Source organism: Mus caroli, unplaced genomic scaffold (assembly GCF_978045245.1).
Source record: "Mus caroli unplaced genomic scaffold, Mus_caroli_1 scaffold_20, whole genome shotgun sequence".
Classification (NCBI taxonomy): Eukaryota; Metazoa; Chordata; class Mammalia; order Rodentia; family Muridae; genus Mus; species Mus caroli.
In genome coordinates, this window is record NW_028227275.1 from 19,171,002 (window position 1) to 19,192,214 (window position 21,213).

Genomic DNA, 21,213 nt, shown 5'->3' on the forward strand with positions numbered 1-21,213 from the left:
CAGTGGGTAAGAGCACCCAACTGCTCTTCCAAAGGTCCAGAGTTCAAATCCCAGCAACCACATGGTGGCTAACAACCATCCATAACGAGATCTGGCGCCCTCTTCTGGAGTGTCTGAAGACAGCTACAGTGTACTTACATATAATAAATAAATAAATCTTTAAAAAAAAAAAAGGTTTCATGTGTATATGTATACATGTGTGTCTGAGTAGGGCTATGAACATGTGTATGTGTGCAAGTGTGAGTATAGGCATAGAGAGAGAGGCCAGAAGAGGGCATCAGGTGTTCTCCGGTACTCTCTTCCTCTGAAACAGTCTTTCCTGAACCCGAGGCTTGCATTTTCCCTGATAGACTGGAAGCCAGAAGATGTTCATGTCTACCCACACTGGAGCTGGGGCTGCAGGAGTCTGTGGGGACATTTACTTTATTATGTTAGTCCTCTCTCCCTCCTTCCCACCTCCTCCCAACAACCTGGTGCTTTAAATATGTTTGCCCCCCCCCCCCCCCCATAGACTCCTGTGCTTGAATGTTTAGTCCATGGGGTGTGGCGCTATTAGGAGGTGTGGCTTTGTTGGAGTAGGAGTAGCCTTATTGGAGGAAGTGTGACACTGTGGGGTGGGCTTTAAGGTCTTTATCTCCAAGCTCCGCCCAGTCTGAATAGAGCCTTCTCCTGGCTGCTTGCGGAAGACATAGTCTCCTGCTGCCTTCTTGGCTCCTCCAGCACTACATCTGCCTGCACGATGTGCTTCCCACCATGGTGATAATGGACTGAACCTCTGAAACTGTAAGCCATCCCCAATTGAATGTTCGCCTTTATAAGAATTGCTTGGTCATGGTGTCTCTTCACAGCAATAAAACCCCAACTAAGCCTCTAAGCCTCACACATTCTCTCTCTCTCTCTCTCTCTCTCTCTCTCTCTCTCTCTCTCTCTCTCTCCCTCAAGACAGGGCATAGATAGATAGATAGATAGATAGATAGATAGATAGATAGATAGCATAGCCCTGACTGCCCTGGAACTCACTATGTAGCCCAGGCTAGTTTTGAACTCCCAGATATCCTTTTGCCTCAACTTCCTGAGTACTGGGATTGAAGGTATGTGCCACCATGCCTAGCAGGGTGCTGGGATCTGAACTCTGATTCTCCTGTTTTTGCAGCAAGTGCTCTTAACCACCAAGCCACCTCGCCAGACCCCGTCTCAACCTTACCATGTTGTTTTTGCTTTTTGATTTTTTAAAAGTATGTCTGAGTGTTTTGCCTGCTTGCGTGCCTATATATGAAATACATGCTTAGTGGCCTCAGAGGCCAGAAGAGGGCAGGTTAGATCTTCTGGTTGAGTTAAAGATGGTGTTGAACCACCATGCGGGTGCCGAGAATTGAGCCTGGGTCCTCTGGAAGAGATTCTAGTGCTCTTACTCACTTAGCAATCTCTCCAACCTTCACCTTATTGTTTGAGGTGTATTTTTGAGCTCTCACGGAACCTGAAGCTTGCCAGTTTGTCTAGACTGGCTGTTCAGCTACCCCAGGGATGCTCTTATCGCTGCATCTCCAGCTCTGGGATAGCAGGTGTACAGTATCATGCTTTTGTTGTTTGTTTGTTTGTTTTCGTGAATTTTGGAGATTCGAACTCAGGCCCTCATGCTTGTGTGGAAACCACTTTACCAACTGAGTTCACTTTTTCCTTGTCCCTGCAGTGAAAACGAAACCATAATGTATCAATAATGTATCAAATCTATCCATGTTGTTTTATATCATATGGAATAAAATCATGACTTTTTTTTTTTAGAAAAGTATTACTAAAGGGAATCTCAGTGTGGCAGTTTGAGTGATAAATGTCTTTGAATATTCGGTATTTGAATATTCGGTCCCCAGTTGGTGGTGCTGTTTTGGGATGTGTAGGAGGTGTGTCCTTGTTGGAGGAAGTGTGTCACAGGAGGTGGACACACTCCATTCCCAGCATGCTCTCTGCTTCCTGTTTGTGGCTCAAGATGTGAGCCCTCAGCTCCAGTCTCCAGACCTGCCGCCTGCTGATGCTATGCCACCATTATTCCTCTGGAACCATAAGCCCAAATAAATAGTCCCTTCTATAAGTTGCCTTGGTCAAGGTGTTTCGTTACAGCAATAGAAGTGACACCTTGGTGGCAGAAAAGCCCCATCTGAGTCTGTGGATGGCAATCCTCGCAGAAACACTGTGGGCAAGGAAGACATACTCAGATCCGGAGCTGCGATGGCTTAATCTTTCAACTGCTCTGTCAACTTGAGTGGATTTGGAACCACCTACCAGGCGCACCTACACGTGTCTGCGAGGCTGTTTTCAGAGATGATAAACTGGAGAAGGACGATTTACCCTGAATATAGAGGGAAGACTGACTGTGCCACACATGGGCTGGTGTTCACACGGAATGAGATGGAGACTGAAATCAAGCACTGCCTTAGTTACGGTTACTATGGTTACTCCACGACCAAAGCAGCTTGGGGAGGGGAGAGCTTCTTTGGCTCACACTTCTGGCAGCACTGTTCATCACTGAGGGAGTCAGGACAGGAGCTCAAACAGGGGAGGAACCTGGAGGTAGGAACTGATACCGAGGTTAAGGAGGGGCGCGGCTTACTGCCTTGCTTTTCATGGCTTGCTCAGCCAGGGTTGGCCTCCTCCCCAGTGAACTGGGCCCTCCCCCACTGAGCACTAGCTAAGAAAATGTTCTACAAGCTTGCTGACAGCCTGATCTGAGGGAGGGGTTTTCTTGATTTCCCTAGCTTGTGTTAAATTGACATAAAATTATCTAGCACAACCACCGACCTTCACCTCTCTCTGCTTCCTGACTGCAGATGCAACGGGACCCTCTGCCTTGTGCTCCTCCCACCACATCTTCTCTGTCACCGTGGACTGTACCCTCAGGCTGTGACTCTAACTAAGCCCTTCCTTCTTTTTTAAAAAAATCTTATTTATTTATTATTATATGTAAGTACTCTTTAGCTGTCTTCAGACACTTCAGAAGGGGACGTCAGATTTCATTATGGATGGTTGTGAGCCACCATGTGGTTGCTGGGATTTGAACTCGGGAGCAGTTGGCGCTCTTAACCACCGAGCCATCTCTCCAGCCCTAAGCCCTTCCTTCTTGCTTAGGTTGCTTTTTGCCAATCTGTGGTCTCAGCCGCAGGAAGAGTAATTGCTATGTATCAACCCTTTCACAACCCCGAAAATTACAATGAATTTGCCACAGGTGGCTTGCTGGTCCCCTTGGTGAGTGGTGAGTTGGGGGTGGTTGAATAGGCGTATTTAGGTCAGCTTTGGTGGGGTGTCCATAGAGTCGTAAACCAGTCGACTGTGGGACGTGAAACCAAGCCGGGAAGCTTAGTGGGTAGAGCAGGCTAAGATCCCGTAAACTCTGTGGGTACCCACCTAAGACAGTAGGCACCTCCCTGCTCCCTGCCAAATTCCTGGCCTGGAACACGTGCCACACTTCCCACATAGGAAATGTGACCCACCCGTAGTCACGTAGGCCCAGACCAGAGTTCTCCATGCTAACGAGAGTCCTGAGGGTTTAGCCAATAAGCTTCCCTTCCCAATCATTCCCCCCTACAAAAGGTCCACCCTTTTGTAGAAGTCACCACCCTTTTTTGAGAAGTCAGTGTGCATCCATTTTCCATGATGAACAACCAATAAACACTTTGGAACCAGGGACTGTCTCTTTTATCCAGAACCACCCTGAGGAGCATGGAGCAGGCCTTCACCTACAGAGCTGCTGCCTAAGTCTCCCGTAGAAGGTCTATCTGCATCCACAGACACAGTCACCACCAAGCTAAGGACCTTCACCAATGACCAAAGCCATTACCCCCACTATCCCCGGCCCTGGGCTAGTCACAGTCCCTAGCCTGTGTCCCCCCTGACTCAGCGCTCAACTCCTCAGGACTCAGCAACGCCTGAGTGTCCAGGAATTTGGGAGCACCCGGTCCAGGCCCCTTAGCAGTCCGTAGATCTCCCGGACTTCTACGTGCTGTTCTCCAGCAGGGACTTGGGGGCCCAGAAGCCAGGAAATACCAGCTTCGGGGGTGTCTCAGCTCTTCCCTGAAGCCTAGCGTGGGATAAGTGCAGTCATACTCCCTGTGTTCTGCCTCCCCAGCTGCGGTGCCTAGCAGCCTGGCGGAAAACAGTCCCACGGTGTACAGTCTCCGTCTCCAGCACCACAGTTCATGAGCCCACTGAACAAGAACTAGAGAGCTTGTGAAAAGCTGTTTGTCATGCTTCCAATTCTTCAGTCCCCTGTCATGAATGGATGTTGATCACTTTGACAGTGTGCCAACCACCTCGCCGGTCTAACAGTGTGATATTGTATCACATACAATGTGACAATATTATATGTAGTCGTTCTGATAATCAGGAAATAACAAATGCGCTTGATACGATAGTAACACTCGTGTGATCTGGAGGGCAGGAGATGGACTCCACAAAAGTTCAGGAGATGGATACAGTAATGAAGTCCTGAGGCATCAACACATTTTGAGCCACGTCACACAATGGGCTTTCTACAGTGTAAACCATTTGTACTTCACACCACCTATATATCATCAAGAGGCACGATCCTTTGATAAGGCTCTTTAAGAAGTTCAGACTGAGCCGGGTGTGGTGGCGCACACGCCTTTAATCCCACACTCGGGAAGATTTCTGAGTTCGAGGCCAGCCTGGTCTACAAAGTGAGTTCCAGGACAGCCAGTGCTATACAGAGAAACCCTGTCTCGAAAAACCAAAAAAAAAAAAAAAGAAGAAGAAGAAGAAGAAGTTCAGACTGCGGAAAGAACAATCCACCACCACCCCCACCTCCACCCCACCCCTCTCTCCCACATCACTTAGGCCTCGTGAGTTCCCAGACCCATCATGCTCAGGATCTGTGGTAAACAGGATTTGCTTGCCTGCTAGCCATTTCCCTTTGTTCCTGTTAGCAATTCAACTGTTCAGATATCAGATGGCAATGGGTGCAGATTAAACCACGGGAGTGGCCTGGTTTGGATCGTTATGACAGAATATCTCTCTGTTTGGAACGGTCTGAGACTGAGTATACGATCCAGTGTCAGCTAATGAAATGTGGGTATAAACTTAATGGATAAAGCTTAGGAAAAATTGTCTTCATTTAAAATCAACGCATGAAGTCAGGCAGTGGTGGCGCACGCCTTTAATCCCAGCACTCGGGAGGCAGAGGCAGGTGGATTTCTGAGTTCAAGGCCAGCCTGGTCTACAGAGTGAGTTTCAGGACAGCCAGGGCTACACAGAGAAACCCTGTCTCGAAAAACCAAAAAACAAACAAATAAATAAATAAAGAGCAAAAGGAATAAAACTTCACCAAGAATGGCAAAAGGGCATATGAAAATGTTTAACATCCTATGTCATCAGTGAATTGCAAATTAAAACAATGTATTCAATACCAGTGAGAGAGCAAAATCCACACTGGGTATCGGGTGTATACTTATAATCCCAGCACTTGGGAGGCAGAGGCAGGAGGATGGCAGCAAGTTTTAAAGTTAGGATATCTCCATAATAAGACTTTATCTAAAATGTAAATGATAATAATAGTAATAAATCTAAAGCAATGGCAACCCAAAATGCTTGCAAGGATGTGAAGCAGCAGAGGATCATGGGAGTGCAAAGTAGAGCAGCCACTTTGAAAGCCAGTTTGATAGTTTCCTATAAAACTCAGCATAGGGGGCTGGTGAAATGGCTCAGCGGGTAAGAGCACTGACTGCTTTTCCAGAGGTCCTGAGTTCAAATCCCAGCAACCACATGGTGGCTCACAACTACCCATAATGAGATCTGAAGACAGCTACTGTGTACTTACATACAATAAATAAATAAAATCTTTTTAAAAAAAAAACCCAAAACTCAGCATAGCCTCTCTAGACTAATTGTGAGTTTCATGTCCACACAAAAGCCTGTCCAGATGCATGGAGAAGCTTGATTCATTATTCCCCAAACATGTAAGCAACCAAGATGTAGGCAGATGGATATGTGAACTGTGGTACCCACACAATGGAATATTATTCAGTGCTGAAACAAAAATGGGTTATCAGGCCACAAGGAGCCAGAAAGGAACATTACATGCATAGAAGCGGAGGAAGCCAAATTGAAAGGTAAACGATATTCTGGACTGAGAGGTACAGCTCAGTGGTGGGGTGCTTGCCTCCCAAGTACAAAGCTCTGTGAGCTCTGTGTTTAATCTCAAGTGTGGGATGGAATGAAGGAACCCCCAAAAGCTATGTTTTGTATGATTCTATATATACCTCACTCTAGGAAAGGCAAAATGTTGGAGACAGTTGCCAGAGTGTAAGAAGGGATGAGCAGGAAGGCAGAGGATGGCTGGGAGAGCGAAACTACACTGTATGGAATTACCATAGTGGATACAAGTGTCAAAGCCCAACAGAGGAAAGGGTAACAATGTTGTGTCAGTGTAGCATTGGTGATTACAGCAAGTATGCCCTTCTGGTACAGGACAGTGGGAGAGGGGAAGGCTTCCCAGGCGTGAGTTGTAAGCTAGGAAATTCACTGATGTGCTCAATTTGATTGTGAACTAATACTGCTCTTTAATAAGGTAATACATCAAAAAGAAGACCTAGGTTAGCCGTGGGTGGCATACACCTGTAATTCCAGGACTGGGGAGGCTGAGACGGGAGAATCTCAAGTTCCAGACCAGGTTTCATAGCAAGAGCTCATCTCAAAAATGGTAATTAAAAACAAATAAAACCTGTCTCCAAACAAACAAACAAACAAAACCAAACAAAAAAAAAAAACAAAAACAAATAAAAACAGTACAACAGAGAAATAAAACCCACGGTACTTGGGGAGAAACAGAGTCCTGATTGAATCTCGCCCGTAGAACTTCTGCAACCCCAGGGGTTTATGGGAGTCAGTGTGGCCAGTGTGCAGAGATGATTTAGCAGAATCAACAGATCAATTGTGTTGCCCTACTTCACAGGTCATTCCAAGAACTCTCCCCTCCCCAGCCTCTGGGCCCCTGGTGGTGAGAGAGAATATTGCTTCCATTTGCTTACATCATTAGCTAGTTATGTTAATTACCTTCCTAGTGGTGACAAAGTGTGTTGGGAGATGGTTTGGGGCACTGTGTATTCAGATGCTAATCTCGCTGTCCAGAGATCAGATTACAGCCTGGACGCCCACCAGTAAAAGTCTGACTCCATCTTTGTCATGTCATGTATTGAACCACCTAAAGGTATCTAGGTTGTGTAAAGAATGTTCCCAATTATCTCTGATTGGTTAATACAGAGCTCATCAGCCTATGTCCTGGCAGAGAAGGCAGGATTTTCAATCCCAGGAGCATCCAAAAGGGGAAGAGGGAGGAAGAGAAGAGGTAGCCACGAGGAGAGGGTCCAGGAGGAGTCATGATGAGCAAGCTGTTAAGGGATCTTCCGTGAGGACCTGAAAGAACCTAGTGGGGAAACCCCCACTCAACTTCCGATTCGGCGTGCACCCAAGAATCACGAATAGAACACAACACCTTGATGTAACAACACGAGGTATTTTAATGGCGGAGCTCCAGGGCGAAACGTATCTCACACAGGAGACAGTGGATTCGACCACGAGACTTGGAAGCTAGGGGTTTTTATAGAAAAGGAGTGGGGCTGGGGGAAGGAATTGGTGCGGTTTCACATGATTGGTCCATTTAAACATCAGCAGCCAGTTAACATTTAACTTAGGTCAGAGGGGTGGGAGATAGGGAGGCGACGGGCCTGCCGGGGCATGTCCTGGTCTGTTCTGCTATGTTCTCAGCCCCAGGTTTCAAAGCTCACAAACAACTCTTTGGGCTATTTGACATACATTACATGAATCACAGGTCTCAAGTTTTATTTCCTTTCAGACACACACAGCACAAAGCACGCCAGGGCAAGACTCAAACTGCAAGTAACGCAGGGCCTGTGGCTGGGAAGTAGATAGCTTATAGGATTAGAATCAATGAATATCTGCCCTGTCATAGTGCTTAAAGCTTGTTAATAAACTTAATAGGGTCTTCGTGTCAATTATTTGGGGTTAGAACGGGAACAGATAAGGCTATCATCCTTAAGTTACTGCCTACAAAAGTACCTAGCAAAGCAACTTAAAGGAAGAAGGGTGGCTCCCAGTTTAAGGGTGCAGTCAGTCCATCAGGGCCAGGAGTCCTGGTGGCAGGAGCCGGAGGCAGGTGATCATGTTGGTCTGCTGTCAGGAAGTAAGATGCTGGTACTCGGTCCCCATCCTTTGTCTGTAGGTCAGGACCCCCTGCCCCAGCCATGGAATAATACCATCCACATTTGGGGGGGGGGTGTCTTTCAACCTCAATGAACCCATTCTAGAAACTTCCTCACAGAGATGCCTGCTGGCTAGTCTCATGGGTGGTTCTAGACTCTGTCAAGTTGACAATCATGTTAACTACACAGTAGGCACTTTCTCTGTCCTCTTCCTGGTCCTTCTCCATCGTTTACTACTCTCTGGGGGCACCTGTCCTCTGGGGGTCAGGGGACAATCTGCTTCAACCACATCAGAAGGCTCCTTTCTCTCTCTGGGTTTCAACTGGACTAGACTGATAAGATTTGCCCACAAGAAATGGGAGGGAGAGAAACAAGTCATGAAACATTTCCTCCCAGATAAATATGGTCTCTCTCTCTCTCTCCCTCCCTCCCAATCTTCCCCTTCCCTCCCTCCCTCCCTCCCTCCCTTTTTCTCTCCCTTCCCCAAAAGATCAGGTCACCATCTACAAGGAAGGCAGCAGCAGAGTTCTTGTCACTTGTTTTAAACGTTTATTTTATTATTTTTAAATTGTGTATATGTGTACATGTGTGCTCTGGTATGTATTGTGCTGGTACCTATGGAATCAAGAGGCACTGGATGCCCTAGAGCTAAGTTATAAGCATTTGGAGAAGTTGAAGTTAAATCCTCTGCAAGAACAGGAAGTGCTCTTTACCACGGAGCCATCCATCCACCACCAACACCCCCATTTTACCACAAATGGATTCACCCAACTCCTGAAACTTGGATGTCTCAGCCTTAAGACCTGTGAGAAAATACATCTCTCAGCTTGGATGGTAGCTCAGTCAGTGAAGTACTTGTACATGGGAAAGCTTTGGATGCGCATGCTTGCAATCCCAGTGCTTGGGAGATAAAACAGGTGGATCTTTGAGGCTTGCTGACAAGCCGGCCTCGTCTACTAGGCAAGGCAAGTATCAGGCCAGTGAGAGACTCTTGTCTCCAAGAAAAATAAGTAAATAAATAAACAAAATGTAAAGATGAGCAGTACCCGCGGGACACCCTCTGGAGAGCTGCTTCCACCAGCCAGGCCTTGCCTCCTGAAGGGTTGGAACCTTCTTGAAATCACAACACAAACTGGGTACCTAGCATTCAAAACATGAGCCGGTGGGAGACATTTCACATTCAAACCACAGCAGCAGCCTGCCCATGGTCGTGTATCAAGAAAAAATGAATCGTGGCTTCTTGCGCGCATCCGACTCAATCAGCAAGAACGAGAGGCTGCAACAGGATCCTTCTGCACACGTTTATTGGGAGAGCTTGATTGTAGAGGCGAATAGACCCCAAGCCCAGAACTGGTGCTGCTTATATAGGCCTAGGAGAGGCGGGTCTCACACCCGGATTGGTTGTGCTTGGTTGATGCTTACCACCTCATTTGCATGCCTACATCTGATTGGTTAACTTCTCTCTCATCTGATTGGTTAACTTCTCTCTCATCTGATTGGTTAACTTCTCTCTCATCTGATTGGTTAACTTCTCTCTCATCTGATTGGTTAACTTCTCTCTCATCTGATTGGTTAATTTTGGTTAATTCTCAAAACCTCATCTTGGCAAAAAAACTTTACTGCCTATGTATGCGTGGTGGCCAGCAGAAGCCAGCGCCACCCTGCAACGGCACATGTGGCTTCCCACAGTGATTAGGAAGGTGTCTCATTGGGTAAAGAGGCTCCTCGAGAAGCCTGATAATCGAAAGTCAATGCCCATGATCCACACAATGGAAGGAGAGAGCAAGGACCTGCAATTGTCCTCTGGCCTTCGCGTGCATCCGTATCCACACAGAGTTGACTTTCAAGTTAAACTGTGGTCAGCTGAAGGCGAACACTCTCTTGGCTCTTTCAGAAGAAGATACAACCACCATCTGAATAAGAAGGCCCAGCATTGGGGAACAAGAGCTGCCCAACCACCCCAAAGGCTCCAGAACAGGGAGACTCAGGGAGGAGGTCAGGTGCTGGTCTAGCGTTTGTAGGAGGTCCAGGGATCTCTGGGCTCTGTGTGGGAAGGGGGTGAGATCGGTGCCTATAAATACAATAATCTGGAGATGTTCATGTATCTTATATCAAATAGCCAGGTCTTTGTGCTGGAGTGTGGCTCCACAATAGAGTATGTGAATAGCTTTAGAAGGTCCTCGGTTTGATCCCAGCATAACAACACAGACACACAGACACATATGACTTTACGTCTTGTCTTGGTACTTTTACTATCTCAAAATAAAATTATTTTTACTTTATTTAACTGGAATCCCAGGACTTAAACATAAGGCCTTGCATGTGCTGGTAAGGTCTTGCATGTGCTAATAAGGCCTTGTGTGTGCTGGTATGGCCCTATATGTGCTGTAAGGTCTTGTGTGTGCTGGTAAGGTCTTGCATGTGCTGGTAAGGCCTTGTGTGTGCTGGTAAGGCCTTGTGTGTGCTGGTAAGGCCCTACATGTGCTGTAAGGCCTTGAGTGTGCTGGTAAGGCCCTGCGTGTGCTGTAAGGCCTTGCGTGTGCTGTAAGTGCTCCCATTTGCTGCTTTTCCAGTCTAAGGGCTGGGGACTTAGTTCTTCATTCAATCCCCAGTACCACAGAAACTAGTGCTGAAAGAGAATCAGAAGTTCAGGGACATCCTTGACTATAATAAGATAAGAGGCCAGCCTGGGCTACAGGAGACATTCACGATAGATAGATAGATAGATAGATAGATAGATAGATAGATAGATAGAAAACAATTGGAAAATATAGCATTTTCCGTCTGAGACTGAAGCACTCAGGCTGCAGTACTTCCTTCCATTGTCATGGTAACATGCATATTAAATTTCTTATTAATCACCTTATTATTTATTTTGCGGAACAGAGGATTGAATCCCTGATGTCTTTCATGCTAAGTCACATTTTAAAACCAAGCTGTGATTCCAGCCTCAATCACTCCCATTTTAAAGACCAGAAAGCTGAGGCACAGAAAGGTTTAATCACTTGCTTAGGGAAGAATAAGCAGAAGCCTTTCCTAGACTTTCCTCTGGGAAAACAGCCCCAGGCTGAACCAGATTGGAGCACGAATCAGGAGGGCAACCAAGTGTTCCATATGCCCTCGTGCAAACATCTTCCCAGGTCCTAAGCTGAGTGGAAAAACTGAATAGGCCCCCAACCAAAACTAATGAAAAGCAGAGCTGCCCAGTGTGTCTGCCTCCAGTCCTCCTGAAGCCACTGCTGTGATAGTGTGACTGGGACTGAAGGCTGCTGGGAAATGAGTGTCTAGTACAAAATAAATCAGAGCCATGAAAACAAACGAAGGCCTGTCTGTGTTTTAAATTTTCATAGTTTGTTCATCTCAGATGTTTTTGGCATCTGTTTGGTTTTTTGTTTTGTTTGTTTTTTCTGTATTTCCTTTCTTTCTTTCTTTCTTTCTTTCTTTCTTTCTTTCTTTCTTTCTTTCTTTGTTTTGTTTTTTGAGACAGGGTTTCTCTGTGTAGCCCTGGCTGTCCTGGAACTCACTTTGTAGACCAGGCTGTCCTCGAACTCAGAAATCCGCCTGCCTCTGCCTCCCGAGTGCTGGGATTAAAGGCATGCACCATCATGCCCAGCGTTTTTTTGTTTTTGTTTGTTGTTGTTGTTCTTGTTCTTGTTTTATGTCTATTAAGTTTGCAACCCAGATTTCTTCATTATCCTCATCTTAATTTTAATTGCATTTTACTTATCATTTATGTACTCAGTGTGTGTGTGTGTGTGTGTATCTCCATGCCAATGTCAAGGAGGTGTGTGGAGGTCAGAGGATGACTTTCGGGAGTCCTTTCTCTCCTATCCTGTTGGTCCTGCAGGTCAAACTGGTTCCCAAACTTGGCCTTGGTGGCAGTGCCTTTACCCACTGAGCCATCTCACCTGTCCTGTGATGGTTTGTATATGCTTGGCCCAGGGAGTGGCACTATTAGGAGGTGTGGCCCTGTTGGATTAAGTGTGTCACTGTGGATTTGGGCTATAAGTCCCTCATCCTAGCTGCCTGAAAAGCAGTATTCTGCTAGCATCCTTCAGATGAAGATGTAGAACTCTCAGCTTCTCCTGCACAATGCCTGCTTGGATGCTAATGGACTTAAACCTCTGAACCTATAAGCCAACCCCAATTAAATGTTGTCCTTATAAGAGTTGCCTTGGTCATGGTGTCTGTTCACAGCAGTAAAACCCTAACTAAGACATGTCCCTACCTTAATCTGGGCCCTGGATAAAAGCAAGTCTTTGTATGACACTAGGGGACACTCCTCAGTGCTAACCTCCTCTAAACAGGGCCCCATAAAGCTATGGAATGGTGACCCAGATTGTAATCCCAGAACCCTGAAGGCTGAAGCAAGAGGATCTGGAATTTGAGTCCTGTCTGAGCTACCGAAAGAGACGCTGGCTCAAAACAATCAGGGTCCCTTGTGCTGGTAGTTACGGTTGGTTTCCTGCACTGTTGAGAGATTCTGAAATATCCCCATTTCTGGCAAGGTTTCTTACGGCCCCCATGCCTGAGGGGAGTGCCCTGCCTACTCATCAGAAACACTGAATCATAAAGCTGTGGGGAAGGAAACAGCCACATTGTGTGGCGAGCACCAGCAGGAGCCTGCAAAATTGTCTCCACCCAGCCTTAGTCACATCTGACCCAGAGGTCCCAAGTCCCAATTCCAGCATTGGGTATCATCTGAGCAGGTGACCCCCAGGTCCTTAAATATGGATATGCTGAGAGTCTGAGAAGCCCAGCCTTCCGGTTTAAAGAGCCTGCGGTCTCTCCTCAGCCTGGCACCTTCCAAGCAGCACTTGGAAAGAACAAACATTGCTAATTTCTCTTGCGTGATCTTGCACTTGGATATCTTTTGTCTATCATTCTCTCTTCATTTCCCCAGGACTTAAAAAAGAAAACAAACCCTTTGAGACATATTCTTTGTCGTTTTGTGCTGTGCAGAGGGACAAGGCGGAACTAGTCACCAGGATGAGGAAGAATAGAAAATTCCCCTTTACCCTGCAAAAAGAATCCCAAGAAGCTGGTGGAACATTTTGAAGTTTTTCTTTATGTGTATGTTTTGCTTGAGTAGATATGCACCGGGTGTGTGCTTGGTACCCTCAGAGTCAGAGAGGGGCATCAGATCCTCTGAAACTGGAGTTACAGAAGCTTGTGAGCTGCCCTGTGGGTGCTGGTTAAGCGCTCCTTAACCACTGAGCCATCTCTCCAGCCCCCTTCATCTCCTCCCTACCTGGGACTTTTACAGACGAGAAACTAAACTTAGAATGTCAGCTTTGACGTGAGGGAAGTCAGGAAAACTTTCTGCCTGCACCTGCTGCCCAGACAGGCATCCCTCCGGACATTTCTGGACAAGCCCTCGATGAAGGAAGTCAACATCCCTCCAGGTTGACAGCTGGGCCTTGTGGTACGTCTCTATTATCCCAGCACTCAAGAGGCTGAGCCAGGAGGATGGAAATTCCAGGCCAGTCTGAACTACAAAATAAAACCTATCTCAGTGAAACAGAAAGGCAGCCGGACAGATAGACAGACAAGAACTGGCACACAGTCGCTCAGTGGCTGAGCATTTTCTCAGCATGCACACAGCAGTGAAGAACTAAAAAGGAGCCTCATAGATTCCCTGCAGTCATTTGTCCTTTCCAACCCGGCTTCCTTAGAACTGGTGAGACCTTCTGAAAATGCAAATTTAGCGCCAAGGTTGTTGTTGGTGTTGGTGCAGAATGAATTAACCCTTGTAAAGGGCTGACCACATTATAGTCACTCTGTAAAGACCTGTAAAGACCGCAGAATGCCCATTCATAAGTACAAATCACTCTATTTCCTTGCTTATAGAGCCTCAGAGGGGCAAATGCAAACGTCACTGCCTACCTACATCCTCCCACCATGGCTACCTTGCTATTTATAGCGGATCTCCAGGCCTTATTTTATCCCTCTGGAGAATAGCCGTCCTGGCTCCCGTGCTTTCTTCCCTCTCTTCCTTTATTCTGCCCAGGCCCATTCTTCCTCGTTCTAAAACTTTAGCTCCTTTCTTTCACTGGTTATGCTCCTTCTTGTGGCTTCCAGGACCTCTCAAAGATGCTTCCTTCCTCTTGACCTTCTTTCAGCTTCATGTGATCATGATTGTAGTCACATACCAAGTGGTAGTTCAGTGTTAGCCTCTGTCGGTAGGCTGTTAACTACCTCAAGGCAAGGGTTGCAGTTCTCTTACAGCCCGTCAAGGAAACTGAACTGGAAAGGGTCTCAGTGAAAGATGTCCAAAGAACTGTTAAGTTCTCCTTAGGTAACCAAACTCGCACAGTCGCTACAAGATTTGAAAATCATTCTGAATGCAGGCCCAGGAGGCCTGGGAGGTGAAGGGAGTTTTTGGAACTGTAGGTTATGAGGATCTTAACAATGAAACCCTATGCCATGGGCGTTGGACTCGACCCAAAGAAAAGAGGCACTTGTCACGTGTACCCTGCAGGGCCCGCGGTCTCCAGCCGCACCCGGCGTCAGGAATGCGACCCCGCCCCGCCTGCGTGCTGGCAAAACAGAGCCCGCCCCTGGGACTGACGTCAATCAAGGGGGCGCCTCCAGGCGTGGGGAGGGCAGGTGAGCTGGGAGGATGGGGAGGACCCAGAGGACACGCCCCTCGCCGATACTCCCTAGATGATTGGACTCAAGGAATCTCCGCACTGGGTTTGGAGGCGGGCACGGGAAAAGGGAGGGATAAGGCACGCCCCTCCCCCCTGCAGCAGCTGATTGGCCCGCGGAGGCTCCGCGTTCGATTTGGCGAAGTTGGCTCGGCTTCTCGCTCTAAAGCTGTGACCGAGGATTGGCTGTTGAAGGGGCTCGGAGCACTTTCTCTGAGGAACTGTGGCTGTGATCCAGGTGGCCCGGCCAGGCTCCCGGCTGCGTTCCGCCCGCCTCGGGCAGCCAAGGCAACCAGGTAGGTAGGCCACGGTCCGGCTCAGCTGTGCGTGGGAGCGCGCGGGCCGACGGTCCGCAGCTGAGAATCCGCTGGGTCTCACATCCTAGATCTACTTAGGGGTTTTTCTCTGTCAGTCGCCACCTTTGAGCCCTGGGGCTCACTGTGGTGGGGATGTCGCGCTGTAACTTCGGGCAAGATATCCTCTCTCAAGCTCTTAGCCAGCCAGTCACCTCCGCTTGGCCTTTGTGATCACTTTCAGGGCAGGAAGCCCAGAGCTGCGCTCGCCCTTTCCCAAAAGCCCGAGAGAGGTTACAGTAGGCGTCTTGGCCGCCGGATCCCGATTGGGGTCTCCTGGAACTGGCAATAGGTTGACCCGACACCGATCTAATTTCCCAGGGGGCTCTGCTCTAGCTCCGCTTGCTCTAAGTCCAGCGAAGAGGCTGGCGTGGGAATCCTGTCAGTGAATCAGTGGCGACCTCCAAAACCCCCAGACGAAGATGGCAGGGCCTTAGAGGTTTCAGAACCGTCTGCCCCCTTGTTTCTTTTACCTTCTCAGCCACCTGGAAAGAATGAAAGTAACACTGGTAGGCGCCCAGGTCAGACCACCTGGTTAATAGCCTAAGATCACCTACCAGCCTTGTGGAGTTGAGCAAGTCACCACTTCAAGAGGTCAGCTTTTTCATCTGGAAAATGTGTTTAACAATCGTGCCCGCTAACAGGGGATTAGGATGCCACCTGACATGAGGACCAAAAGGTCCTCAAAAGTGCTCTTCTTGCTTGACGCAGCAAGCTTCCTTCTATGTAGCCATGAAACCATGGTTTTAGAAGTGCACAGATGAGCCTGTCTTTGAAGCCCTCTGAGTAGTTTGCATGTCAGTGTTAAGTTAACCACAGCCATGGTTCTATATAGTCTTGTTAATAGCCTTCTCTTCGCATCATTTTTCATTCAACCAATGTACAATGTTGAGTGTCCACAGTAGGCCAGGTACTAGGATGGACATTCATATTTCATCTCTGTACCCAGTGAGGATTTTTCCCTCTCACTATTTTGATGAACAAAGCAAAGGAAAAGTGACTTGTCCAAGGTCACTCAGTGGTCAGCGTCACTGCCACTTTAGGGGTTTCGAATTCTTTCAAAAGGACCTTTTCCTTGCTCTGTTAGTTCATTTTTCAAGTCATGCCTGAAAACGGGTCTGGAGTAGGGGCCCAGTTTCTTTCTTCACTTCCAAGGCAGAGAAGCGTCGAGTTAAGAGCTCTATAGTATGTCCTTCCTTTAATGCCCAATTCAAAAGATGTTGAACTTTGCCATCCTCAACATTCAGTATTTACTCTGGGGGTCCATTCTGACGCTCTGGGGTCCATTTGTAGTGTTTTGCGACAAGTCCTTACTTGGTCTGTGCACGGATCCGAGCTTATCTTCTATATCGGCTCTAGAAGGAAAGCTCTGTCTGTTATCTTAACGGCCCCATGCTTTTGCTTTCCAGTTTTAAAATGTACCATTGTTCAAGTATACACTGAGCTTCTTGGCATAAGGTCTTGTCCAGGCGATTAGGAAGAGATTAATGATTGAACCTATTGAATGAGACAGGAAGTGTCTCCTGACAAAGTGTTCCCACCCCCACTTCAGTTTTCCCAATGTTTAGCATCTTGCCCTACCTGGAATCCTACCTTCACTCAGTTGCCTTACTCCCAGGGTGAGGCTCCCACTAGCGAAGGGCTTCAAAATCTCCAGGGGCCAAGGCTTCCCAGGGTTCAGAGGGTGTGTGGTTGAGTGCTAGACACTAGACTGCCCCGTGTTTCTTGCTTGGGTGTACTTAGCTCACTGGGGGCTGGCCAGTCAAAGCCCTACAGTCCCGTACAGGTTGTTGGAACAAAGTGGGCAGCCATTTCCTCCTTCCAAATAGCTGCTGGTTGATCCTTGGTCTGCCAGCTTCTACAGAGAACATGAGATTGCTGATTCTGAAAAAAGGGCATCACCCTTTCTTCTACCACCCCAGACCAGCCTAAGAGGCTACCTAGGGCTTGACCACTTAGCCCTGTTGTGCTCCTGCCCGATACGGACCCCTCCACCCACTGTAGCAAATCAGTATCTGGTCTTAGGGAGGCTTGGGGTAGGGAGGAGAAGGCTAACTACTAGTTGAGGCGTTTTCTGGAAGCTAATTAGTGAGACCTGTCCACGCATGCAGCTCCCAGCCCACAAGGAGTGGGCAAGCAGTGCTATCCTTCAACATAGGTCTGTCCTTGTCACACATTGATGACTCAACACCAGTGCAAGCCCTCGGAGACCATCAGCATCTCCTCTAGAGCCGCAGACAGAATCGGCCCAGAGATGATGGGTACTCCTGAAGCCTGTCAGCTACTGAGTGGCAGGGCTAGAATGCTGAGCCTGAGTCACACGCCGGCACCCTGTGCGCCAGGCTCCGCCTCAGTCCTACAATTGTTTAGGAGAAGTTGGAGATCTGAAAAGGGCTGCTGGTTCAAAGCCGAGGATGAGGTCACCTAGTCAGCAGGCAGCCTCGATTGACCCTGGTGACTAAACTAACTAACCAGTGCGCAGACTTCACCCTGGGGGATAGATAGATCCTGTCCTTCACTCCTCAGGGGAATGGAAGGAAGTGGATTGAGTTGCTCGCCTTGGAAAGCATGTGGTGCAGTGGTTTAAACTGTGAACCGCAGTCAAAAGACAAGGTCCAGCCTGGGCCCCAGGCCTTGCTGCTCTTGCAGCAGGATAGTGATAACAGTATTAGTTTTAGGGTTATTTTGAGCATCAGTGATGTTGTGCACATCAGCCAGGGCACAGTAAACACCCACGCTTGCCTTTTCTTTCTCATCAACCTCAAAGTGTGCCTCAGTCACTTATCTTTTGTTCTCAGTGTGTGTGTAGATCCACCGGTTCCTGGGGGGGCTAATTACCACACAGGCTTTAACTGGGCTCTGTTAATAGTGCCTGAGAGATGAATTTTCTTATTCCCATTTTTCAGGTACAAATACAAGTTTTATGATTTAATCTAGATGCCTACTGTGGGCTTATCTTACTTAGGTCTTGAAGAGAGTGGGGTTCTTGGGATAGAAACTAGGACAGTGTGAGTGTGGCAATTACTGGAATAATGTGTCTGAATAATGAGGTGGACTGAAGGCCAGACTAGGGAGGGGGTAATAGTTCTGAATGGGGTGATGACTCAGACTCGAGGACAAAAAGACCAGCGGTGAGGGTTAGGGCTACTGCCGTGGGCAGGCTGAGGACAAACTGGGAATGCTTGTGTCACTTTTTTGTAAAAATGGCATCATGTAGTCCGGCTGGCCCATACTCACTATATATATAGCTCAGGATGGCTTTCTAGCTTTTTAAGATTTCTTTTAAATTCATGTGTTTGACTGCATGTATGGGTACATGCCTAGGGCCTTCAGAAGCCAGGGAAAGGGCATCAGGTTCCCTGGAATTGGAATTACAGACGGTTGTGAGCAGACATGTGAGTGCTAGGAACTGAACTTCATCTTCTGCTCTTAACTGCTGGCCACCTCTCCGGTCCTGACTGTACTTTAATCCTCCTGGCTCCACCTCTCAGATTACAGACATGTATTACCATACTTAGTTGATGTGGTACTGGGGCTCAAATCGAGAGCTCCACGCATGCTATGCAAGCACTCTGAAAGAAACGAGCTATTCCCAGCCCCCAATCCACACACTGCCAACTTTCAACAAATATGTACATATCTTTCTGTGAATATATTCTAACTTTCTTTTGTCCAATGTATGGCCAGCTACTGGTTGGCAGTGCCTCTGAAGGATGGCTATAGGAGTGTTTATGTCTCTACTTTTCATTTCAGAGTACTAGTGATGGGGACTCCAGCCTCTGTCGTGAGCGAGCCACCCCTGTGGCAGGTTTCAACACCTCAGACCAGGGGCCGCAAGCAGGCCTCTGCCAACATCTTCCAGGATGCTGAGCTGGTACAGATCCAGGGCCTGTTCCAGCGCAGTGGGGACCAGCTGGCTGAAGAGCGGGCCCAGATCATCTGGGAGTGTGCAGGGGATCACCGTGTAGCTGAGGCGCTGAGGAGGCTGCGCAGGAAAAGGCCGCCCAGACAGAACCACTGCAGCCGGCTTAGGTAGGTGCCCGGAACTGGAGGGCTGAGGGTGGGGGAAGAAAGGATGCCCGTCCCACTGCTCTGGCTGTGTGGCCTGGAGCCGGTGACTTGCCCTCAACTCTTCCTGTTTCTAGTGCTGTGGTGCTGGTACCTCAAAGACTATTGTTATTGTTAAGAGTCCTGTGACTCTGTAATATCCATAGGAAAGAAAGCCCAGTCAAAGCAGTGCTACGGTGTTTCTGTGACTCTTGGCCAGCTAGAAGGGATAACTGTTTGGAAAGAAATAAAAAATTACCAGTAGTAAAATTCAAAGGTAATCCTAGTTAAAGCCTTGAGAGATGGCCTAAGATTATGCGGAGAGGCTAGGTGACAAAGCATAGAGATTTTCTCTGACCATCTACCTCTGCCCATGTCACTGCCAGCCCAGGAATAGTGAGCCTCGGGGGACCCAGGTAAACTATCCAGCTTTAAAGCATTACAAGTTTCTCTCTAGGATCTTCCTCTCATAGTCTGAACAGATCCTCGGGTCTGAGAATGGTGAATGAGTTCACTGCTTGCATTAACTGATGTCATTTATACCTGTCTTACACAGTGCCATAAAAGCAAGGCAGAGAAAGTAGGGAGGAGCCAGGCGGTGGTGGCACATGCCTTTAGTCTCAGCACTCAGGAGTCTGAGGCAGATGGTCTACAGAGTGAGTTCCAAACAGCCAGGGCTCTATGAAGAAACCCTGTCTTAAGGAGAAAAAGAAGGTGGGGAGAGACTTGTTGAGTGTCCCACCCCCCAATCCAGCCCCAGCCTCTTAACGCTCAGTTTTGGAAAGGTGCCATACAGTTCTTGGGGGCAGACGGTCTCCTTTTATAGACCCTCGTGCTCTCTGCACTGACACTGACCTATCTATCACACACTTGTTTCCACAGAGTGCCAGAGCCTGGTTCTACAGCGCCCGACCCCCAGGCCAGCACCACTGACACGGCCTCCAGTGAGCAGTCTGGGAACTCCCGGAGAACAAGTGCTAGAGCCCACCGGAACTGGAATAAGTCAGGCCCCACAGGTTACCTCCACCAGATCAGACACTGACCGGTGAAGGGTGGGGAGGTCCTCCCCAAATACTGCAGGGACTTTGGCCAAAGGGCTTATGGAGTTGTAAAAAGGACATCTGAGCAGGCCCTGTGTAGGTGAAGAAGAAAGTGGTAATCGGAATGTTCCAAGTTCAGCTCAGAGCCAGCATCTGCTGGACTCTGCACTTGTGGGTCCTTCTTACCAAGGGAGGCAATAGAGGCTGGTCACACATCAGCCTTTCTGACCTAATGGTGTAACTGGGCTACATGGCGTTCCTCTGGAATAAAAGTAATATGCACTCAAATGCAGCGTCTCACCATCTCTGGATCTCACTAACTTGACAGTTAATGTCACCACCCAGCCATCTGTCTTGTGCCACAGGCCAGTGCAAAAGGGAAACTTGTTTAAGTGGAAAATAAGACATTTGCATCAAGATTTGTCGGAGTGTGTTACAGAAGGGGAGAATCCCAAAACCGACACAACCAGGTTTGGAGGACAGGATATTCTCCAGGACATAGATCTGGGCTGGATGCTTGTGCTTCTATAACCACTGCCCCGGGGATCCTGGTACTACAGCTTCCTCTTCCAGAGGTGGGCAGGGTGCAAGAAAAAATGAGGTCTCTGCAGATAGGCCTGATCCAAAGGAGACCAGGGGAAGGGGAGACAGGTCAGCCTACATCAGCTCCACACTGCAGCACTTGGGTCCTAGGTAGTGTGTAGTTGTTGGGAGCATCATCTGTCAGACAGTACCATCAAGGGTGGGATGGCACAGGACTGATGTAACAGGAGTAAGATAGGAGGAGGAGGAGGAGGAGGAAGAGGGTCAATTTGGCAAAACCAGAAAGGAATGGCTTCTGTCTGTGGTCCAGCGATGGACCTCTGACTGCTCAGTTCATGGAGGTATCAGAGCGCCT

At 48.1% G+C, this 21,213-nt stretch overlaps 1 protein-coding gene across 1 annotated transcript; it reads left to right on the forward strand.

Annotated features, from left to right (window-relative positions):
• Window positions 1-14,932: 14,932 nt before the first annotated feature.
• Avpi1 (arginine vasopressin induced 1) lies at window positions 14,933-20,603 on the forward strand. The gene is made up of 3 exons (XM_021152282.3): window positions 14,933-15,171; window positions 18,982-19,260; window positions 20,158-20,603. Exons 2-3 carry the CDS (start codon window positions 18,992-18,994, stop codon window positions 20,315-20,317), a joined length of 429 nt encoding a protein of 142 aa, XP_021007941.1. The 5' UTR covers window positions 14,933-15,171; window positions 18,982-18,991; the 3' UTR covers window positions 20,318-20,603.
• The last annotated feature ends 610 nt before the right edge of the window (window positions 20,604-21,213 follow it).